The following is a 21,889-nucleotide window of genomic DNA, read 5'->3' on the forward strand; positions in this document are numbered from 1 at the left end:
CTGCATCACATCAGGCATTTTCCTAACCATTGACATATCACACAGTTTCCAATACTGTGCACTTAATTCTTCACATTCATTTGGTCCTTGTGTAAACACAGACCTCTTGCAGGGCACTGATTCGTTTGGTCTCTCTGACTGTGATACACACTACTGCAACACTAATCAAAAACAATGTCGAAGCTCACGTGTCTCTGAAATCCAGTGTTGCAGCATTGGGTTCCTAGTTGACATATTAAAGAATCCTGTAAATATTTTAAAAACGAAGCCTGCAATGCAGTGGTCAAACCTCTATACCTGTAATTCCATTTCAGCTGTATCTGATATCAATTATCATCAGTTTGCTCGCCTTGCCTTCATGTCAGTGCCACTACAGATGCTGTAAAATACTGAGTTCTGTTCAAAACAAGAAGCTATATTATAATCTTTCCATAGCCTAAGAAAGTTGAAATATTAAGTTTTTCCCTTATATCTGAGTACAAGCCATTCAAATTCTTACGCACCCACACTAAAACACATGACTTTTCATATAATGTAGGTCAGGCAAGGAAATAAATTAATCAGTACGATGATACGAAATACTGTAAAAATATGTGCACCTGCTTCCATGTTAAAAAAGGGTGCAAGTTCATGAATTCTAACCTATTTCATTGCCTTCACTCCTGTTATTGAAACAAAGCCAATCGCCTTAGAAAACTGAAGATCAAATATACATCATGGGCTTTCATTTATCAATCATGTATAGCACTATTTCACTGCTAAATCTGTATGAATGCGCAGATTGTATATGTTGCCATACTCACCAATGAAGTGGTCCTTACCAAACTCACATAAATTCCTACATGGCAATGGAAAATAAATCCAATTTTTTAAAATGCTGAGCCTGAACAAGTGCATGTGTCTAATTTGGAAGATGTGAATGCATGCCTTCAACAGTAATCTATTCATGCCAGGGTGAACTGGTCTGACAGATGTCATTCCAGAGCATGCCTACCAAGCTTATTTATCATCGGAATATTAATGATATACAGTACTAGTGAAAAGTTTGGACACACCTGATTGAAAGCATGGTTCTCATTATCATAAATACATTATCTTAAGACATTATCTTAAAGAAATGCTTGAATTTTGTTTCTTAGACGAATATAAATAGTGAAGTAGCCTATGTATGAATTTCTTTGAATAATTTAAAGTTTGGCTACTTTGAAGAATCTAAAATATAAGTTTTGATTTGTTTAACAAACTTTTTTGGTAATAATTCCATTTGTGGTATTGTGGCATAGTTTTGATGTCTTTACTATTATTCTAAAATGTGGAAAATAGTAAAAATAAAGAAAACCCCTTTTTTCAATAGGTGTGTCCAAACTTTTTACTGGTACTATGTAGGACAGCATATTTCCTGTAGGGCACAATATTATGACGTAAAATGTAGGTTACTGGTAAAAACAAGGATGGTCCCGCTGTCCATTCTGGCATTCATTCTGGCAGTGTCTTCGAAAGGGGGGCCTGGCACCTCTGCTATTCAGCCACAAGAGGAGGTCCAGAGGCACCAGCTGAAAAGTGTCTCCCTTTGCAAACTGTACTGTGCAGCTTTCTGTGCACAAAAATCGCATTCATTGTGGGAAAATGTGCAGATGCGAGGTTTAAAAATAAGTGTGCTAGCATGCATGCTTGATAAATGAGGCCCCATGTCTCTCATGTGATAACCTATGACAGTGTGTAATTGAGGATGTTACAATACTCTCACACTTGCATGCTGTCTTGCCTATCTAGGTCTAGACACAGGAAAAGGCTCCCATCACTGAGAGTGTTGTTAGAGTGGTCATTTCTAAATACACCCAGCACACAAGCAGACATTCACATAAACTACACGTGCCTTTTTTTATGAGCTAAGATAATGTAAGACCAAGGTAATCTGAAATAACATTCACAGTGCTACAATTAAAAACAAAATTAAAATAAAAACAATAAACTGTTAAAATTATTATAGCCTATGATATTTTTTGCAAGACCAGCTAGCAACTTCCCCTTTTGACTTGGTTCTGAATTAAACTGGGTTGCCAAGTTGCTTGCATTCATAGCTAAAGGCCAGGAGGTGGTCCTAGTGAGGCCATTATAGATGCTTTTCCTTCATAACCCCATTCTGCACGTGCTTCCTGAAAGGAAAAAAAAGCTGATTGTCAGCAAGGAGGAAGGCGATAGCAGGATGAACAATAACACCAAAAGGCTATCAGTTCTGTTCAAGGTAACAAGATAAGAAACAGTCCATGTTTCTCTGTAATAATGTCTCAATAAGTAAGTCCCTGGATTACTCTGTAACACAAGTCATACAATACAGGTTGTTCATATATATGTTGAACTGCATTCCTGTTGAGTCTGACAAGTAAAATATTATTTCTGATCATAAAAAAGAAAATACATAGAAAATGCTTCTGTGACAAACGGTGGATAAGGGTCAGGCTATGGCTGTATTTTCATGCATTGACCGCTCATTGACCATGGCAACAGTGGTAAGCAGGAATTTATGTAAACCATGAGAACTTCAAAATGTTTGTCAGACAAAATGTCTGCTGTCAAAGATGAACATGGAATTTCTGTGGTATTATGTCTGAGAAGGCAGAAGAATCAACAATTTGGTAACGTGTCAAATTTCAGTCATCACAAGGACATGTTTTAACAATATGATGCAAGCAAAAACATCATAAAGTGACCTATGTCCAGAAAGACCAGGATGCTAACATTAAGGAAGACATTTTGCCAATGTATTCTGTCTTTTTGCAGTCAAGCAGGAAGACACGCCCCAAATACAGCGTGGCACACGAACGAATGCGTCGATTGCAGGGCTTTGGGTGCTGTCTCCTTCACAGGTCCTTACCCTTCTGACACAGAGTTCTGATGGTCAGCGTTGTCCCCCCGCACCTTCAGTTGCTCTGCCTTTTCCGTATCCTCCTCGTCGTACTCGCGCACGTCGTTGACCTCCCTCATCTGGCCCGTGATCACTTTCACCACAAACAGCACGATGTACTGCAGGAAGAAACAGAGGCACGTCACAGGGGGAGCCGGCCGCGTGGGCGGCGCACCAGACTCGCACGCCCGCATGTCAGCGACACCGCCGCACCGCACTCAGCCCTACGGACCTCGCAGCTGTCCCTCTCCATGACAGGCTGAGGTGTGTGCCCGTGTGCAAGAGGAAGAGGAGACACATGGTGCTGTTACGAGTGCGGCTGTGGTTGTGAAGAGAGGCTACTTCACTAAGACGTGAGCAGAGGCTCCTGAACCTGCACACCATCTGTCGTGCACACATGAAAAAATGGCTAACAAGCTGAGAGGGGAGGAGGGCAGCGGGCGCCAACACCATAGTACTCACCAAGAACCAGTAGATATTCATCAAGAGCAGCGCAAAAAGGAGGAAGTTGAAAAAAAAGTAGAAGGGGATATTAGGCACAGACTCCAGGCTGGATATGCAGGAGGCGTAAAGCACTTTGAGAGGAAACCAGTAGAGGCGGAACCAAAACCTGCAGAGGGAAGAGAAGAGCACTCTTACTGAAATGTACACAACAATAATGCACCTCAGGGACCAATCTATTTATTGCAGTTGTAAGTGAAGACTCAGGGAGAGGGGTTTTTCCAGCAATCCCTATGCAGTGCCACTGACCATTCTGAACTGCAAAGTTTCCCACAAACATGAAAAACCCCACACACCCAGACTCTCCCTCGTGAGCCGTTTCTGGCTTCCCTCATCCTCCCCAGCTCCACCTCTCTTATCTGTAATTTCCTGTTCTATGATGTCTGATGTCTAAATGAGGGGGGAGGGTCACCAGTGCAAAAACTGTCTGCAAACTCCAGACTGGAGATGCTACCATAATAATAATGTTTACCATTCCACTCCGTGACATTGACTTGTTAATAATTACTACAAATGCTAGCTCTTTGTTTGGAAGTCTCGTGCTTTTGAATGCAGGGTTTTAAAATAAGCTTCTCAAAACGTTTAGTCATTGAATGACCGTAAAGCAAGCCTCACCAAGTGATACTGAAGCTGACAGAGCCCATGTTAGAGAGGATGTCGTTGATCATGTAGTAGTTCTCTCCCCTGGTCTTAAAGTAGACGTTGAGCTTGGTGAACTCAAGCTGGATGTCGTTAATGTCGTGGAGGAACAGGACCAGAACTCCTATGTTGTGGTACCTGGGAAGTTGCAGAGAGAAATGTTACAGGGCTGGCAATATGTTGCCCTAAACCTTGGAATGCAGCTTAAACAGACCTGTCCATGCAAAGCAGCAGCATATTCTTAAAGCCTCCAGAGTAAACAACGAGGAAGCAAACAGAGGCACAGGATGGCTGAGGTGACTCGCTCAGACCGTGTGTGCGCTGAGAGCTCCCAGCCAGCTCTCCGCTGTGACGCGAGAGGCAGCTCTCACCTGAACGCGTAGGAGAAGGTGATCAGCGCCAGGGTGATGATGTGATGCACCACCATGACGGTCGAGTCCTTCCTCCAGGCGTCCATGTAGACGGTGGCGTATATAGAGTGGCCATAGAAGCTTCCCTGGATCAGGTAGGCGATGGCGATGTCTGTGGGCACGGTCATCCCACTCTTCCAGTCTGTGCGGGCGTACAGAGGGACACAGGGAGAGTTCAGGGCTCCTGTTGTGCTAGAGTGCACCAAACAGGGCAGTAAAGAATCACCACTGCCCCCACTATTTCCAACAGCTTCTGACCACAAGAGGAACAACACCCAAATCCTGACTGTAAAGCCGCTTACTTATCCCTCATTCATGGTACATAAAAGGTCACTGTCCAATTGGTACACAGACCACCTCTTAGAGGTCCTCTTCTACTGGTGCTTGCTATAAACAGGGGAGTTATAGGAGGGGACACTAGCGTGGCATAGTGGTAAACTGCAGAACTCATAACTGAAAAGTTGCTGGTTCAATTCTCTGCTGGGACACTGTTGTCATACCCCTGGGCAAGGTACTTAATCCACAATTGCCTCAGTAAGTGTCCAGCCATATAAATGGATACAACTGTAACCTACTGTATGTAAGTTGCTCTGGATAAGAGCGTCTGCTAAATGACAACAATGTAATGTAATGTAATGTAATGGGTTGAGGATCATAAGCATTGCCCATTGAGCTTGGTGTCCGGTTTAGTAAAAAAGCCACAGCACCACCCATCAAGGGGGCACACTCACCGTAAAACACAGAGGGGGGGTCGTGAAAGAAAGAATACTGGGTGAAGAAGAGCAGGTAGGTGCTGTACGACCAGGACATGGAGTAGAATAGGAACTTCCACGCGCTCTCAGGCATCTTGGCTTTGTCTTTCTGCTGGAGACGGCACCATTGCGCAAACGGCTGCAAGACACAACACACGTGCGCTTATTATGGAGGAAGCAAAACATCTGAATCTGCTAGCATTCGTGAATTACATGGTGTCTTACTGCCTTTGCCGGCTGAATACGCTGTGTTTGTGCTATCAGCTCCTGAGCTGAACTGTGCGTCAAAGAAAGTTGCACAAACGGTTTTAGAAACTGTTGATTCAGACAGCGTTACAAAAGCAGGTCTTCTGCAGCGTGTTATTTCATGTCGCTTTGCAGTGTGCACAGCGTGCAAAAAAAAAAATGCAGGAAGTAAGCGCACGGCTTCCTCAAGCGCCTTGCATGGCCTCCAGAGAGCCCCTTGGGTGAAACAGACCAATCGCCGAAAGACACGCCGATTACGGGTGATACAGCGACAAGGCACAGATAAGCCATCTCTGCAGGTGCAGCCCTCACCACAAGAGGTAACAGACAATTCCACTGACACAACAAATGAGAAATCGTACACACCACCTTATCTGCCCACATGACAGAGTATCTGCATTCCTCCAAACATTAACTCCAGGTCAGATGTTAGACTTGAAACCCATCACAAGGACAGATAAAAGTGACTACGGGCTGTTTGTCGAATCGTCTCGATCGTTTATCTTATGGAAGGTGGACTTGGCCACGTTGTAACGCTGGCCATGGGGCAGTTTCTGAGCCGTGCATGTTCAGCAGCAGCAGCTCGGGGGGGTGGGATCAGACCGTGACTCAGATGGCAGTGACAGAAGGTCCTATGTGGTCACGGGCTGGATCCTGTCAGAGATCAGGTGACGCGGCCACTTCCTGTACACAGAAGCGGCACGTGAGATTCATACCCGGAGACGTACATCTGCATGTTAGTATGTCATGTGTGCTCCGAGCAGCGGGGAGTCCACCTCCTGCCTCAGACCCCAGTGCCTCCCTGCTGGTCTTATTAATAGAGGCCAGCTGTCAGTGGAGAATCCACGCCCAGTACTGAGGCAGTCTGTCTGCCACACAATCAAGAGTTATCATCACTGATGCAACAGCCAGACATGGGCAGGTGGCATCATACACAGCCAGGCTGCCAACAAAACAAAGACGACTGCTTTATTCATTTCATTATTGATATGCTCAGTTATTAACTTCTGGATGTTTCTGAATTTGGATTTGATGGACTGCTTCCTGTTTCAGGCTGGCTATCCAGAACAAAGCGCATAGTCCAGGAGAGAAATAAACCAGACACACCTGCGATCCACACAGAATTCAGGCTGCCACCCTTCTGTGCTTCATGATCATATTTAACAGGGACAGTCAAACATGGGAAGGTTTTAGTGTTTTGACATCTTGGATGTGCGCGGGCTTATTTCCTCTTGACTGATCACAGTAGAAAAATGACTCTTCCTCCTGAACTGTGTTTCTTAGAATCCTACAACTGGATGACTGAATTTTAACAGTGAACTGGGACAGGACACCTCTCTTCTGTATTTCCATTTTCTCTGTGGAAGGACCTTCACAAGACATCACTGGTTTCCATAGCAACCAGTCGGCAGTAGCAGCCTCCATTGCCAGAAAATGATAACAAGACTGAAACATGGATGTGCCGCACATCCCTTCTTTTACTTCTTGGCTCTTTTTTTTTTCTCCCATCTGTTCTTAAATCGAGAGCGGGAAAAGAGCTTGCATAAAGGAGGTGAGCTGAAGAGTGAACCCTAAAGTGCATGTGGAGTCCCATTTGAACAATCTCTCTGTGGCAGTGAGAGGACAGCAGTTGGTAGAGGAACAATAGCTCTCCCCCCCCCAGACAGGGGCAGACAGGGCTACAGGGCTCTTTGTCTGCAACGTGCCCCCACCCTTAACCTCCCCTGCCACCGTTCCCCCTCCGCCCCCAAATCCACTCCCCCCTTCCTCTGGCATATACAGCCACCAACCAATCACGTTCCTCTCAGCGGCACAACCTACAATAACCCACATACCATAAAGCTGTCTAGATCTATACTGTCTAGATAAATAAGTCTTATGTTTACATGTGTAATCAGACTGCATATGTTTACTATGTCTGATTAAAGAACCACAGTGTACAAAAGCAACTGATGAAAGACGATCAACCAGCTATTTGATTCTTGTGCGTAATGTATTCTAAACAGACCATGAAGCAGGGGCAAAACGGATATGCGGCAGGAAATGTCATGATACAGGAAGATAGAGACTGTACTTCAATGCACTCTGCAGGACAGAGCAGTCAATGAGCACATGTGGGACTACATGGTGGCCATGCTCTCAAGAAGATTCATGAGACACAACAGGCTCTCTTAATTAACTGTTCGGTGTGAGATTAAAGCAACACGGTCAAGGTGGCAGCTCATTCTAAAAAAAATTAGACATGAGGAGCTTGTTTTATGTGCTTGAGGTGCACATTCACAGTAAATGCTTCACTTTCACAGTAATTAGTAACCTCTTGCGCATGTTTCTCATCCTGTTTGTGGTCATTTGTATTTTTAAAAATAAAAAAAAAATTTTAAAAAAAATAATAATAAATAATAAAATTATTTTTATTTTATAAAATTTTATAAAATAAAAAAATTCCAGGGGGTGATTGTGTGATCACAAAATTACATGATTTCAGATCAATATTTTCTGTCTCTCGTAAGGTATTTCCAAATGAAAAAGAGTATGCATCTGTGTAGTTTTACATTTACAGCAACCCACTGACCGAAACTCGGCTGTTCCACAGAATGGCCAAAATAGCGTAGTCCCCATTACGAAAAGGAGAAGATATACTGGCCTTCTGTGATTCACATAAGATGATTTGCTACACGCTTGACCATATGGGCTTCATGTATAATGCAGTGGGGCTTAATGTTGACAACATTGCAGAGACAGAACTAGCTAAAAGAAGGAAGTGGAGATTGGTAAAGTCACGGGCTACTGATGTCGGCAAGTTATTATAAGAATGAGAAATGCTTTCCTTTGCTCACGTTCAAATGGCCTGATGCCACAGACCTGAGGAAACGAGGCTGTTGATATCGTCACAGCCATTAATCTCGGGCAGGTCAGGAGCCAGAGTGAAGTACTGCCACACAGAGGACGTTAAATCTGTCTAAGCCAAAACCAAAACTAATCCTGTCTGCCATCGACGAGCACCGCTCCTGTGCCTCTTAAGGCAGAGCTTCACAACAAGGTTGCTCACTTTCAGTGAGAACGTCATCTGATCTCCATGTAATGGTTGCCAGATGTGCCCGTAAAAGTGCTGTTTGCCATCCCCAGCCTTGGCTCACTCGACAGGACAGAGAGAAGAGGGGTGACGCTGGGTGGCAATTACAGAAAAATGTCTTTCTTTCCTTCCTTTTTCTAATCTGCAGGGAGGTGCCAGCACTTTGACGGGCGGATGAGAGCTGATCATCTGCAAAGCGGAAGCCAAAAGAGGGTGGCCAGTAAGTCCAGAGTAACCAGAGTAACAGCAGAGCTCTCTGTGAGGTTTTCAAAACACAGATATTCTAACACACTGCCCCCTCTCCAGTACTGTCAGCATAGACAGCCTGCTGTGTACAAAGCTTCACAATACTGCTCGCCAGTGAATGGGCACTCTTAGCAAATGAAAGTGATTTTTTATGAGACAGGGATATATTGGCACAGCCTCCTCAGTCTGGCCTGGTGAGAATGAGAGTGCCATGTGGGGGATGGGCACTGACGCACCCTCATCACACAAAAATTCACTGCTTACCAGAAGCCAGCCCCTCCCCATACAGGCCATGACCAGATTCACAGGCTGCTTCTCACAAGTACATCCCCCTAGCAATTAGGCAGCAAGACAGCATTGCACATATTCATAGGCAAGCATCACACCAGATGCTTATTAAACATTCTCCCTGCTTTGCAGAGCAGCTTTCAAGAGACAGCCGTGAAAAGAATTTATGATAAGGAAATAAACTGCCTCTGAGAGCAATTCACTTCAGAATGAACTGCTTCCTCCGTCCTGAGTGGATCTGGAGAGCCCACATATCAGGGCGGTATTGACCCTGGAGATGATGGAAGTGTGCTGAGTCAGCAGGACTGAGCGTGGATCAGGGAGGCCTGGCCAGCAGCGCACTGTGCGGAACTTCAGCAGGAAGTGAAACACACCCACAAAAGTAAACATGCAGAAACGTACCTCGCCAACAGCTTTGACATGCAAGAGCCTTTGGGAACTGTGACACTGCCATAGGGCTGCACTGAGATGTGTAGACTGTGTAGAATAAATAAACCACAGAAATTCAAAGATGAGGGCTCCTGAGTGGCTCAGTTAGCAAGGCACTCATGTTGAGTGTAGGCTGAGCCCTGGGGCCCAGGTTTGAACCCGGCCGTGTCATCTGCAGACAGAGACCAGGAGCTCACATCAACGCAACAAATTTGCATTGTTCCACCAGGTGGTGGCCACCAGGGTCCCTTCACCTCACCACTCCCCCCCTCCCCGGCACCCTAACATTCATCAGGCACCAGCAAGTACCTTGGATGACAGCAGACGAGTAGCATAGTTGCACCTGTCCTGCAATGAGTGTCCATTCAGTTGGTAACATGTAAATGCATTGAAGGATTCTTCTCAGGGCTTTCTTCTCATTTTAGCCCTCCTACATGAGTGTGGAGGTCGTCCCTGTGTGACGAGGCTTATTTGCAAAAGGCCATTCCTAAAAGGACTGCGTAAAGGGGAAACAGCATTTAAAAATGAAATGACAGATAAAAGCAAATGTGTCCTGACATTAGAGGACACACTGAGCCCAGGAGAATTCAAAAACAATAATGCGGCCGACCGACCCCGAGGTGCCGGGCGCCCAGAATTAGCCTGGCCCGAGCAACGAGCCCTGCGCTGGGTGACACTGAACATGTTTGCCCTGTACACACGCTTCTCTTCAACCTCAAGGACGTGTAACACTCCTGCCCTCCAGCTCCAAGAGAAAAGTGGATCAGCGCTGTCTCCTGACCATTCGCGTCTCTTCCTAAGCCTCCTGTTCCTAAGGATGACGGGGGAAGGTCTGATGGAGAGTCATGGGTTACATAACCCACACTGGCCTGAAAGCAACACTCAGAGCTCTGGATATGTCACGTCCAGTTTTAAGCCCTCCGTGTGTGTTGGGCCACGGAGATGCAGACCGCTGGGCAGTATTACACCCCTAAAAGGCATTGTTCTAAATTTGCGTGTGTGGTTATTTCCATATCATCTGACCACAACAGCTGAAGGGTGCATTAAAAAAAATTAAATGTCACATTGTTCAAAAGAGGAATAATATCTACCTTAACCTGACTTGGACATCAGGTCTATTGCGCATTTTCGAATGCAGGCATAACAACAGCACTGTGCGCTACTGCACTTTGAATACGGACACTTAGATATGCAGGGGGATCTGAGCCTGTAACATAAACTCACTGCTTACCCAGTCTCAAATGCTCCTTAATAAACATATGCTGCAACTGTTACCTATCAGCTTCAAATATTAAAGGGGGGCTCTGGTCAAAATGGACAATCTGATACGTTGTGCACTGTGCATCAGAAAATTACATGCTTGACAGAGAAGTAATTCTAAAGTAGAGAAACAGGAAATACTGTTCTTGAAGTAGTTGATTATAAACTCTACATTCCTTCCTGATCCTGGTAAAGAGATCTAGTAACTATTGTAATGGCTGAGCAAAGTAATTTCAGTGACTTAACCTGGAACACTGGGTCAACATGAAGTACACCTTGACATCTTTATTACTGCCTATTTAGATTTATTGGCAAGCTCCACTCAAAATGACTATTGAGCTGTTAGCTCAAATATGAGCTGTTAGAGGAAATATTTTTCCTCGGATATACAGTAGTACATCATAGACACTGACAGCAGTAAGTCAGGCAAATTACAGTTTCTTAAGTTGTTTGAATATTGGATGGAATTTGAACCTTAATATGCACCAGATATACCTCTCCAGTGCTGGTATGAGTAACCAATAGTAAAAAAAACACACAACAGTATATTAATATACAGATATCGATGAGAGGTCTTTAACGGTAGAATACAGCAGAATGACTACATTGCATTCCGATATTGGCCAAGAGTGAAGTGAGTTGGTATAATTGTGAAAAAAGCTACAAAGCAGTTGCTGCCACTGTTCTCCCAGTCCCGATTGTCCCCACAAGAGTGAAATGGGAATCATAAGATAGGCAGAAGGAATCACCTCAGCAGCGCCTCCACAGAAAGAGGAATCGAGTGGCAGCGCAGTGGAAGGAGTGTGCGGATGTTGCCCTAAGCACTTTCTCCAGAGTATCAAGTGGCAAGCTCTCAGTGAAACTGATCAGCTGGCAGTGTGACGGGGGTTGCGTACATGACAATGTGTGCCTAACCTCCACGTGAAAAGGCCATGAGTTTCCGTGTTGCGCCACTGATGTGAATTGACACTGGGGGGTCGATCCAGTCCCAGTCCTCAGCGGGCCAAAAGACAACCGCACCAACATCTTGAAGAGTGTGTTAACTCCTAGAAGGTCCTCAATCCTGCCATTGACAGTACTCCATAGACAACATAATAGGCTCATTTTTTTCTCTCCTCACTCTCTCTCTTGCACCCCATGCTCAAAGACTGATTTCTTGTAATCAATGACCTCAGCTGGGTTGATGTACGGAGGCTCTTGTTTACTGTGTCTGCCCTTTCCCCACCCATCCACAGTGAGAAAAGCAACAGACCATGTCTCTCCAGACCACATTCTCACATTAGACAGGCTGTCAGTGTCAATAACGCCAGCTTTGAGGAGTTGTGAATTGTCTAATCAACAGACAGTTGAACTTACTGCCATTCAGACAGCTGAAGGAGGGTCAGAGCAATCGATCATCAACCACTGCTAACTACTGGCAACACAGGAAATGCACAAAGTGGGACTACATGTGCCTTAAGAAGTGAACCATCAGCATTTTGTCTGAACCTAAGGATCTGTATGGCACTGTGGCTGTGTATGCGTATCCAACTTGCCCTTAACGCAATCTTTCGCTGTGACAGCAGTTTGGATCTTGGAGCCACTCATATATCCGTCACACCACGGCACTTGCAACACCTACAACCTTACGGTCTTCCATAAATGTGCCCTGCATTTTTCCACATGAAGCATGAATTATCTTTGTTCCCTTCCTTGTAACCTTCAGTTAATATTCTATTGCAAAAGTTAGGTGAGGGGAAAGGTTACAGTTTCCTGACCAAATTAGTTACTAAACCTTGGATTTCATCTAAATATTGGCTACAGCACAGCACAATATTAAACAGTAGAAAATGTACCTAAATCTACAGGACACTGAAGCCACAACAGCAAAAAGAGGAAGTGTTTCCTTCAGCTCTTGTTTCAAGAAAAAAAATAGCATGAAATAGCGATAAGCAAGGTCATCTAAACCTAAGATGTCTAGACAAATGCTTCTCACTAGAATATTAACATTGTTCACATAGACTGCGTTTACCCAAAAGTAGTAAGTGAAATTGAGCACATGCAATGTGAATCTTCCTAAATCACGCATGCGTGTTCCTTTTCTTAATTGTAGGCTTGCATTTATGTCAACTAATACATATCACGTATTTTCAGTTTCAATATTATGTTTATATTGTTTGCGAGCAAAAAAAAGGAGCGGGAACACATATCTAGAATGTGCATCAGGCTATATAGTTCTGGGGCACCTGCACATGGTTCTGACATGGACTGATGCTCCAATTTTAACGCACACAAAAAAATCCTGTGTACGGATGAGCCGAGCAGGTATCTACCTGAAACAAGCAAGCTGTAAGTCCTCGACGCATCATTGTCCACATCACAGCGCACATGAAGAAGAGTCCAATCTCTGCCCACGTTATGTAGGCATTATCCAGGAGAGTCCTTTTGGAGAGCTCGAAGCCGCACTCCCTACAGTCTTTCAAGGCACTGACCATGGTGGCATACCCTCTTGTGATGAACTCCACGTAGCCGGGTATGGGTTCCACCACCCTTACATTAATACTGTCATTTTCCTCATGTGGATCCATTGTGGCAATTGTAAAAACACCGATTTAAACAAGTGCGTCAAGTTAACGAAATAGGTTTATCCTGTGGTCCTCGCCAGCTAGATAGATAGTCTAGCTACCCGTGTCACGTTGCCAGCTAACTTGTTAACCTAAAAAAAAAAAAACGCGGAAAACTTTAAGCTGCTTAGCTTCTCATGTAGCCTAATTCTTTGTTTTCTAAATTAAGACATGGGCCCATTTCACATATGGGACGCTAATTTCTATCAGTGATCTGTACAGTGGCCAAAAACGCATATAATCGAAGACAGACGATAAATCAGGCCTATTAAAAACGTAAAGTCGAGGTATCAATTAGGATACATCAATGTAATTGTAAATGTACGCTACTGAAATGAATAAACATTTTTGTTTTAATTCTTGCCATAGTCAGATCGGATGCGAGCGACAGATAATCTACCTGATGCACCTCCATCAAGTGGAGACTGATCTCGATTTTAATAGTATTTGCACTAGCTTTTTTTTACAGTCGGTCGATACGAAATAATCATGCCACACAGGAATAACGCAGTATATGCTTTCTATAGGCCTATTCAAAAAAGAACTCATTACAGTAGTGCCTTTGACACAGTGTAACCATCGTATCACACGTAGTTGTGACTAATTTCAATATCCGCTTTACAATTTTTCGAATAGATGTTGTAACATCTATTCGACGTTTTATTAAAATACACTCCTACCAGCATGAGTTATAATATTTCGATACCACAAGTGTTAAATACAAACGAAAAAAGAAGGATAAGCGTTAAATACAAACGAAAGAGGAGTATAAATGGAGATATCCTCAGTGAGCAGCCTCTTCTGTAGTGCCGGCCAACGTGTCTTCAATGTACTAGCATCTTGACAAGTGGCAGAAATTGAGCGTTGTCGGAATCAATGCGAATCGACGGCACGCGTGACTTCGAATATAATTAATAAATATTCTTAGGAAAGTAAGATTCCATTCCTTTCATCGTTACAAAATGGTGCGGATTTCCACTCCAGTCACGTCTTACTGGAGTCATTCAGCCCCACTATAGCAATGCAAAAACGAGGGGAGCGCACCGAAGTGACGTGACGTACTTATGGCCCGCTATCTTCAACCGCTACAATAGAAAAAAAAGAGCTTATTTAAAGCGGCAGTGCTCCAATTAAGGTATTTCACAACGTCGTCCTCTGAAGCATTTCTAATACATAGGTGTTTTTCCTGTTACGCACAGAAAAAAACAAGGATTTGTTGGGACTGCGTTCACTTGTGTTTCTTCTGTTTTATTGTAATATTTAATCATTTTTACGACAGCTATTAGTCTCACATAAGCATTACTATAACGCTAATACATGACGCTACTGTTGGATATTGCCTCTCAAATATAAATAATGGAAGAGCTTCATCATCAGTTGAATAAATACCAGAATCCCCACCAAGAAAAGAGATTAAATTATTTTTGTTCTCTGAAACGTCCTACAAGATGCAAAGATCTACAGAATTAAGATTCATGAGCATTCGCTAAGACATTAACAACATTATTTTATCTTTACTATACTGTATATAAGAAAATTATTTAGCTGTCATGTGAACCTGAAACAATATAACAATTGCATTTTTAGTATAAAGTGTTACATGTGTTAGGCCTGTTGCCATAAAGGACCCCTCTATGTTTAAACAAAAGCACACGTTTTGATAAATGTCCTAGTATTAGAGTTAGAACTTAAACTGAAAAGACTAACACCACATATAAACAAATCCATAAATCTTTCTCACAGAATCACACGTATCAATGCCGAAAATAATTCAACCACAAATCAGTTTATTCTTAAAGGAATGTTGAGGAAAGACAATACAATGCCAACAGAAAATGAAACAATGAAACCTGCCAGTTTTTATATTCCTACCCCCTTTCTGCTGTTAAAGGAAATGGACACCTAATGCTAAAGGAGAAATACAACTACAGAACACCTAATTTTTTAAAGAGCTTTTGTAATAAGCCTTTTGTTTAAAAATCAATGTTTTTATTGTGAGTATATTTTTTAGCCTGGTGTTCATTTTCTTTCATATATAAAACTGAGAAATGACTCCGTCACTGTACAGGTAGCAGTACTATCCACGGCTAGGTTATTGCAAGGGTTTCTGAAATAAACACATTTAAAAAACTGTTGGTGTTTAACATACTGATGCTTAATGTTTTGATACAACATTTAGTCTTATGCACTGGGAGCATACTGCATGGCAAGCCTATCGAATTCATTCTCCTGTTGAAAGAAAGAGAGAAACATTACACAGGGCAACAAACACTGTAATAGCAGCACACAACTAAGAACTAAGATGAACTGCATGTCAAAGCCAGACAGTATAACCCAGAATAACTCCTGTTTATTTACCCTAACCTTCAAAAATGGGATGTACACACTAAAAATATTTGCACACTGGTTAAAACATAATTGAACCCATGACATAAAACCAGTGCTGTACATTCGATTGTTCCCAGAACAAACACTTGAACTTACGCTAAACTGAAATGAAAAGGTCTCAGAAATGAATATAGGAATCTGTGTACAAAATATATTAAATTCACCAACCTTGGCAAAATATTCTTTAAGAAAGGGATGTGCCTTGTGTGCATCTTTAAGTTGAGACATATAGCGGTTTGTTACCTGCCCAAGAAGATGAAAAGAAAAATCTAGTGTGAAAGGAGTAAAGATTCATGAGTAAATAAATTTAACCCTCTGTCCATGTTCAGTAACCGCACTGTGATCGTCAGAGGGTCGTGTGAGCCAGAGCACAACCCAGCACACAATAGGGAAAATTGGATATACACACGCACACCACTGTGCACACAAGCACACACAAAAGAAACAAGCTGGACGTGACTCTGGACTATAACCAAAGTATCCAAACAAACCCATGCAGATGTGAGAACATGCAGAATTCACAGAGACAGAGATGTGGTTTGACCCTAGTCTCTGACACTCTGAGATAACAGTACCATACACTCTGACAACATACTACAACAATTTCTTAAATAATGAATCAAGGGAGTATTTGCCAAAAACAAAAAGGAAAGGTGCAAAAGTCATCAATTTGAAAGTGAATGGAATTTCCACTGAATGGAATTTATGTGTACTTAACTACTGTTCACTTCAGAGATTTTATTTTTGAAAGGTTGCAATTCCATTGATTATTTATTAGACTCAATATGACATAGTACATTGATAGTGAAGGCATTTATCTTTTGGCCTCTGCAATGCTTCAGATTTATTACTTGATATTTTATGGGCAAAGAACTTTGGGCACAGAATATCAGGAACTGAGTACTCTAATAGAAAATACAGGAAAATATACTCAGTATAGTTTTAAGTCATGTTTACCACACATTCATACATATACATAAAGAGAAACAGCCATTCTAGAAATATTTGAGTCTGGCAAGGAAACCCTTGGGATTTTGGCATATTGGCACAAATAGCTGGATACATGGTGCAGTCTCACCTCTGGAGCCTTGCCAAGGTGCTGTGTTAACACAATAAGGTTGATCAGAGTCTCAGGGTGGCTGCTGTCCTGTAATACAGAAAAGCCATTATATAGGGCATTGGGGGGGGAAAAAACAGTTTCAATGTCTCATGTCCTATGACTCACCTTCTGTTAAGTCAAACATTCCACTAATTAGACATCACAGAAGTTAAACAGCATTCGATACCACCTGCAAGCCATGTTTGCTTACGATTTATGGAAAAAAAACAACCAATTTAAGACATAACGCCGTCATGCAGTCATATAACAAGAACATACTTTTCCATAATTTGTACTTCAGTGTTCTTGCTTGGGTCAACATGAGAAGTCACCCATATTCACATGCCAAACTATGGTGTTTGGCGCCACCTATTGTTCAGATATGGACAGTTGTACTGGATGTGTCCATTAGATCTTCGCTAATGGCCCAGCCTGGGAGAAATATTGTATGGAGTGCAATTAATCTAAGGAACAGCTCACCTTGTCCAGAGCCTCCTGCAGCACCCCTTCTGCCTCCTCCCACTTGTTCTGGGCCATGTGGCAAGCAGCCTGGCCATTGAGGAGCAGCAGTGTTGGGGAGTATTTATCTGACATCTCCTGGAAGATGTAGTAGGCATCCTGTAACTTCTCTCCTCCCTGTTACAAGCCACAAAAAAAACACCCATCAGAACTTCTGCTTCTCATCCACACTGCCAGAGAACAGGTATACCAGCAGCCTGGCCACTGATCATGCAGGCATGATGTTATCTTTTCAAACTGGCTGTCACTCACAACAGCAAGGTTGACCCAGGCAGTCGCCAACTGTGTTAATGTGGCATCTTCATCCTGCTCCTGCATCTTCTTCAACTCCTTCCTGAGGAAGTCAATTAAAGAAAAGTGTGGGGTAATTATAATAAAATATTCTATAATTATATTACGTATACATTTATAATCATTATATATTACAAACAGACAATATCACATTATGTAGAACCACAAAATACTAAACAATTAAAATTACAAGAATATTGTACTAAAAATAACATCTGGCTCAGAACTGTACAGGTCATCTCAGTTAATCATGGTGCTTTTCACTTGCCATAAATAATTTCATGTATTTGAAATGCATTCCTCCACAGAGTAAAATACTCTACTCTGACATCAGCATACCTTGCCAAATCAACTCTGTCGAGCTTCAGCAACACCTGAATGGTCATCGCCATGCTTTAAATGAAAACAGAGACATTGATTATTGTGGAGATGTTAACCTCAAAGCGACGCTCTTACAGAGGACAGAGGCCTAAAACTGTACAATGTAGATGCCTCCCTAGCTGCTCTTACCATTCCAAGCTTTCCCCCTGGTGCAGGGTGCGCAAGGCAGCATCTGTGTTCATCTCATGGAAGTAAATGGAGGCAGCCATAAGCAGGAAGGTGGTGTTGGCTACATCGACACTCTTTGCCATCTTCTTGTCAAGATCTGCCACGATTGCATCCCTATACATGACACAAGAATGTTATCAATTCTGAAAGTCATATCAGCCAGACTCATATAATATTACTGTGTGCTCCAACAAGAGCCTGATATGCTCAGGCTTTTGAACATAGGTTTTTTCTTTCCTAATTTATGTTTACCACGTTGCCAAAGTCTCATTTATGTGATGTACAGATGGAATTGGCAAAACGAACTTAAAGTATCTGTCTCCAACCTCCTTACCCCTCCTTCCCGTTCTGAATCGCACGTTGTGTGGCACTAACCATGACATAACCGAAAAGTCGCATCTGCGCTTTTTAAATAGAAGCTTAACGAGCAGCCCCTTGCTGGATACCTTATTCAATACAATTTCAATTCTGACCTTTTTCCTTCATTGGAGAGATACTCAGCAAACATTCTGACAGCCTGAAGCTCTGGTGGGGAGCTGGGCTTGATGTCATCCAACACCACACCATACTTCCTCTGAAATAAACCAAGTGGAATTAGACAAACGTGTCAAGTTATGAAAGAAAAGAAGGGATTTACCACAGACATGCACATTCAGGTTTGACTGAACCAATGTTAAACCACAAACAATCGCACAGCAAACTAATGGTAGGAGGCTTTTTTTACAGCTCTAAGGAGGGTCAGACAGCCAACTAACCAGTAGCTAATAGCAGTTATACCGCTACCGCTAAAACTACCTACCACTGTTATTAGTTACTCTTGCAGTAACTTACCTGAGCAATGTACGCTCTGTACAGAAACATGTCTCTTTCAGTTACTTTCTCTGGACTTGATGGCTGAAAAAAATAATGTTAGTAGACATTTTGTTCCAGTTCCATAAGATCCTTAATTTCAGCACGGTGTGTAGTTAGCTAGCCTAGTTTACAACCTTACTAACCAGCCGCTTGCCCGGGAGAGCTAGCTGGCTACATAACACACTAGCACTAAAACAGGGCAAGCGAGCGTCTGACAACAGCCATCCTATGATATCACAGCATAAGACGTATAAGGTGTAATTTACCTTAACCTTTTGAGCTTCGTTGATGCATTGCTGGTAACTACCTATGTAATATGCATTTTTTACATCGAACAGTTCGTCGATCTCTCCTTGCTGCGACGCCATATTGGTTACATGAATTGACTTCCTGAACACGTAGCGTTTCTTATGTCATCCCTTTTAATCCAATAGGCATCGGAGTTATGAGCAGGCGCTGCGTGGCATAACTGCGTTGAGACCTGGCACCGAGGACTACACGCATCTGTATTAATAAGGGCGTCTGATCTGCGCATGCTCATAACCGATCTCCGTCTCGTCTTGTCTCTTTCCCTTGATGTAGGTGCGTGGGAAATTGAGTTTGTTGTAATTACATGCGGTAGTTTTATGATCCAAGAATGACATTTAAAATGAGTGTTTGCAGCCTACTAGTTAGAATGGTTTTGTTATTTATAGCTGTCAGTTTGTAGTATTTATAGTTGTCAATTAAATACTACCAATAAAACAAGCAAATGTATGGCATTATTTTTCTAACTCAAGCTCTGCTTATCAGTTTTGTTTACCTGTTGTACATACTTCGTATTGAACAAATTCACCCATTGCCCAAAGGACAGTAACTGACTGAAGTATAACTGACTGAAGGCTGAGTGGGGGGGATAAGTACTATTAGCTGCCACAGCTGAATCATTCTTACCAAATTGGACTATGGGTGTTATGGTCCACACCATTTTGATTGCTATTTTGAATGACCGCTTATATTGACACAGCTGACAATCCATGTACAAGATGTTACAGGGTGAGAGAGATGGAAAACACCAAATCACTTCAGTTAACAACATACAATACATAAAACTGAGTGGAAATATTTTTGTTGGGCCCCCAAGTGGCCCAGTTGGCTAAGACATTTGTTCTGAGTTCAAGCTAAGTCCTACAACTCAGACGCCAACTTGAGTCTAAGCTGTGTCTTTAGAAAACCATGACTCTGAGTACATGTGCATATTAGCTTAGTTTCACTGTTGTAGGGTGATTTTCATTGACCCATGTTCCCTTGTTACACCTTTCTCAGCACTCATATCTGAAGCAAAACCAGAACATATATGAGCTAAATGTTTCCTTTTCTATTCCAGCCCTCATTTTTGTGCTAAAAAATAATAGCACTGATTTGGAGTTGACATTTCTGTTCACAAACTGTCAAGAGAAAACTTGTGACACAGATAGATCCAGATGTGAATACAGATATAATACAGAGGTAATTTGTCACTATCCACAAGTGAGTAACAACAATGATGTGTATATAAAACACCCATAGTAAAGATGAGACACAATAAAAAAAAATCTGTACTACTGATCAGTGTGGCTTATTTTAAAACAGACAAACAAACAAACAAAAATATAATAAAACTTGGTGTAGTTTACTGGGCAGCCAAATGGCTAAGATGTATGACCCCCCCCCCCCCAACTTGATGTCTTGGACAAAGCTGAGATGTGCATTGACTGACAACTACAGATGGCTTCAGTTCCTTGCCAGCATATGTTATGTAGGGACAACTGTGCACTTGTGTCTCGTCGTGGAAGCAGACATCAGCACTCTCGTACTGTGTACCTCGATCCACTGGGTTGAATGCTGGGTGGACATTTATTGTTATCACCACATGGTGTCGGTAAGAGCACACTCTTGAGTCAGCTCCTCAAGGTCAACCGATCTGCATACTGAATAGGGCAGCACCACCACCATTCACCATACAGACATAAAATAAAGGCATCAATATTATGTTGGCATATCTTAAATGTCTATCTTGTATGATTATTAGTTAACTGATGCATACTTTCAGGCATGGGATTACACCTCAGTTGGTGAGAAGTGGGTCAGTAATGCTTTTATCGAATCTCTTAACAAATCTCCCTGAGGAGAAACAGATAGCCTTTTTACGTGTGTCCAGCGGAGTATGTTTGTTGGAATAAGGTGGTTACAAGGATCAAGATGGATTTAAATATGACAATCTGGAACTATGCAAAGTAAAAATGGGGTGTTAACTAGCTGTGGCAGGAAGAAGAAATCTTCATGTCAAACTTTCTGATGGGATCTAAGTAATAAGTGTAATTTATGGGAAAGACAGATACTGAACTTGTGCAGGGGGATTGGCTTTGGAGGAGATGGTTATTTCTCTGAATAAATGAAATAATTGTACTCTTGCATTAGTAATTTGTACCCCTCAAATTAATATAAAAATATCCTCACATAAATAAATAGTACCCCTGAATGAGATATTTATATCTATTTATACTCTCAAATTACTTATGTGGAAACTTACATAAGTCATTAAAAAGACAAATTTGAAGGTATGTTCTATTAATACAAGAGTATGATTAGTCATTTCAGGGTTTAAATTACTAATAAAGGGGTGCATGCAAATTGAGTTTAAGCTTTATTAATTCAAGGATACAATTAGTTATTTTAAGGCTAGTGATTACTGATTTTTTTTTTCTAGTTTTCCAATGTGTAACTACATCCTATCGCATTGTATGTGTCTGTGTATGTATACATGAGTGTGTGAGTGAGAGATAGAGAGACAGACAGACATTGGACAATACTGTAGTAA

General features: G+C 42.2%; 2 protein-coding genes across 2 annotated transcripts; both read right to left on the reverse strand.

Annotated features, from left to right (window-relative positions):
- Window positions 1-1,317: 1,317 nt before the first annotated feature.
- On the reverse strand, window positions 1,318-14,386 carry cers1 (ceramide synthase 1). Its single transcript, XM_036521740.1, has 7 exons — window positions 13,062-14,386; window positions 5,187-5,346; window positions 4,417-4,597; window positions 4,022-4,183; window positions 3,368-3,515; window positions 2,876-3,024; window positions 1,318-2,156 (listed from the first exon to the last, which is right to left on the reverse strand). Exons 1-7 carry the CDS (start codon window positions 13,314-13,316, stop codon window positions 2,114-2,116), a joined length of 1,098 nt encoding a protein of 365 aa, XP_036377633.1. The 5' UTR covers window positions 13,317-14,386; the 3' UTR covers window positions 1,318-2,113.
- Window positions 14,387-15,118: 732 nt separating this feature from the next.
- On the reverse strand, window positions 15,119-19,436 carry cope (COPI coat complex subunit epsilon). Its single transcript, XM_036521811.1, has 10 exons — window positions 19,317-19,436; window positions 19,030-19,092; window positions 18,672-18,772; window positions 18,160-18,312; window positions 17,989-18,042; window positions 17,611-17,692; window positions 17,320-17,475; window positions 16,819-16,887; window positions 15,909-15,983; window positions 15,119-15,581 (listed from the first exon to the last, which is right to left on the reverse strand). Exons 1-10 carry the CDS (start codon window positions 19,416-19,418, stop codon window positions 15,534-15,536), a joined length of 903 nt encoding a protein of 300 aa, XP_036377704.1. The 5' UTR covers window positions 19,419-19,436; the 3' UTR covers window positions 15,119-15,533.
- Between the last annotated feature and the right edge of the window lie 2,453 nt (window positions 19,437-21,889).

This window comes from Megalops cyprinoides, chromosome 2, assembly GCF_013368585.1.
Source record: "Megalops cyprinoides isolate fMegCyp1 chromosome 2, fMegCyp1.pri, whole genome shotgun sequence".
Lineage (NCBI taxonomy): Eukaryota > Metazoa > Chordata > Actinopteri > Elopiformes > Megalopidae > Megalops > Megalops cyprinoides.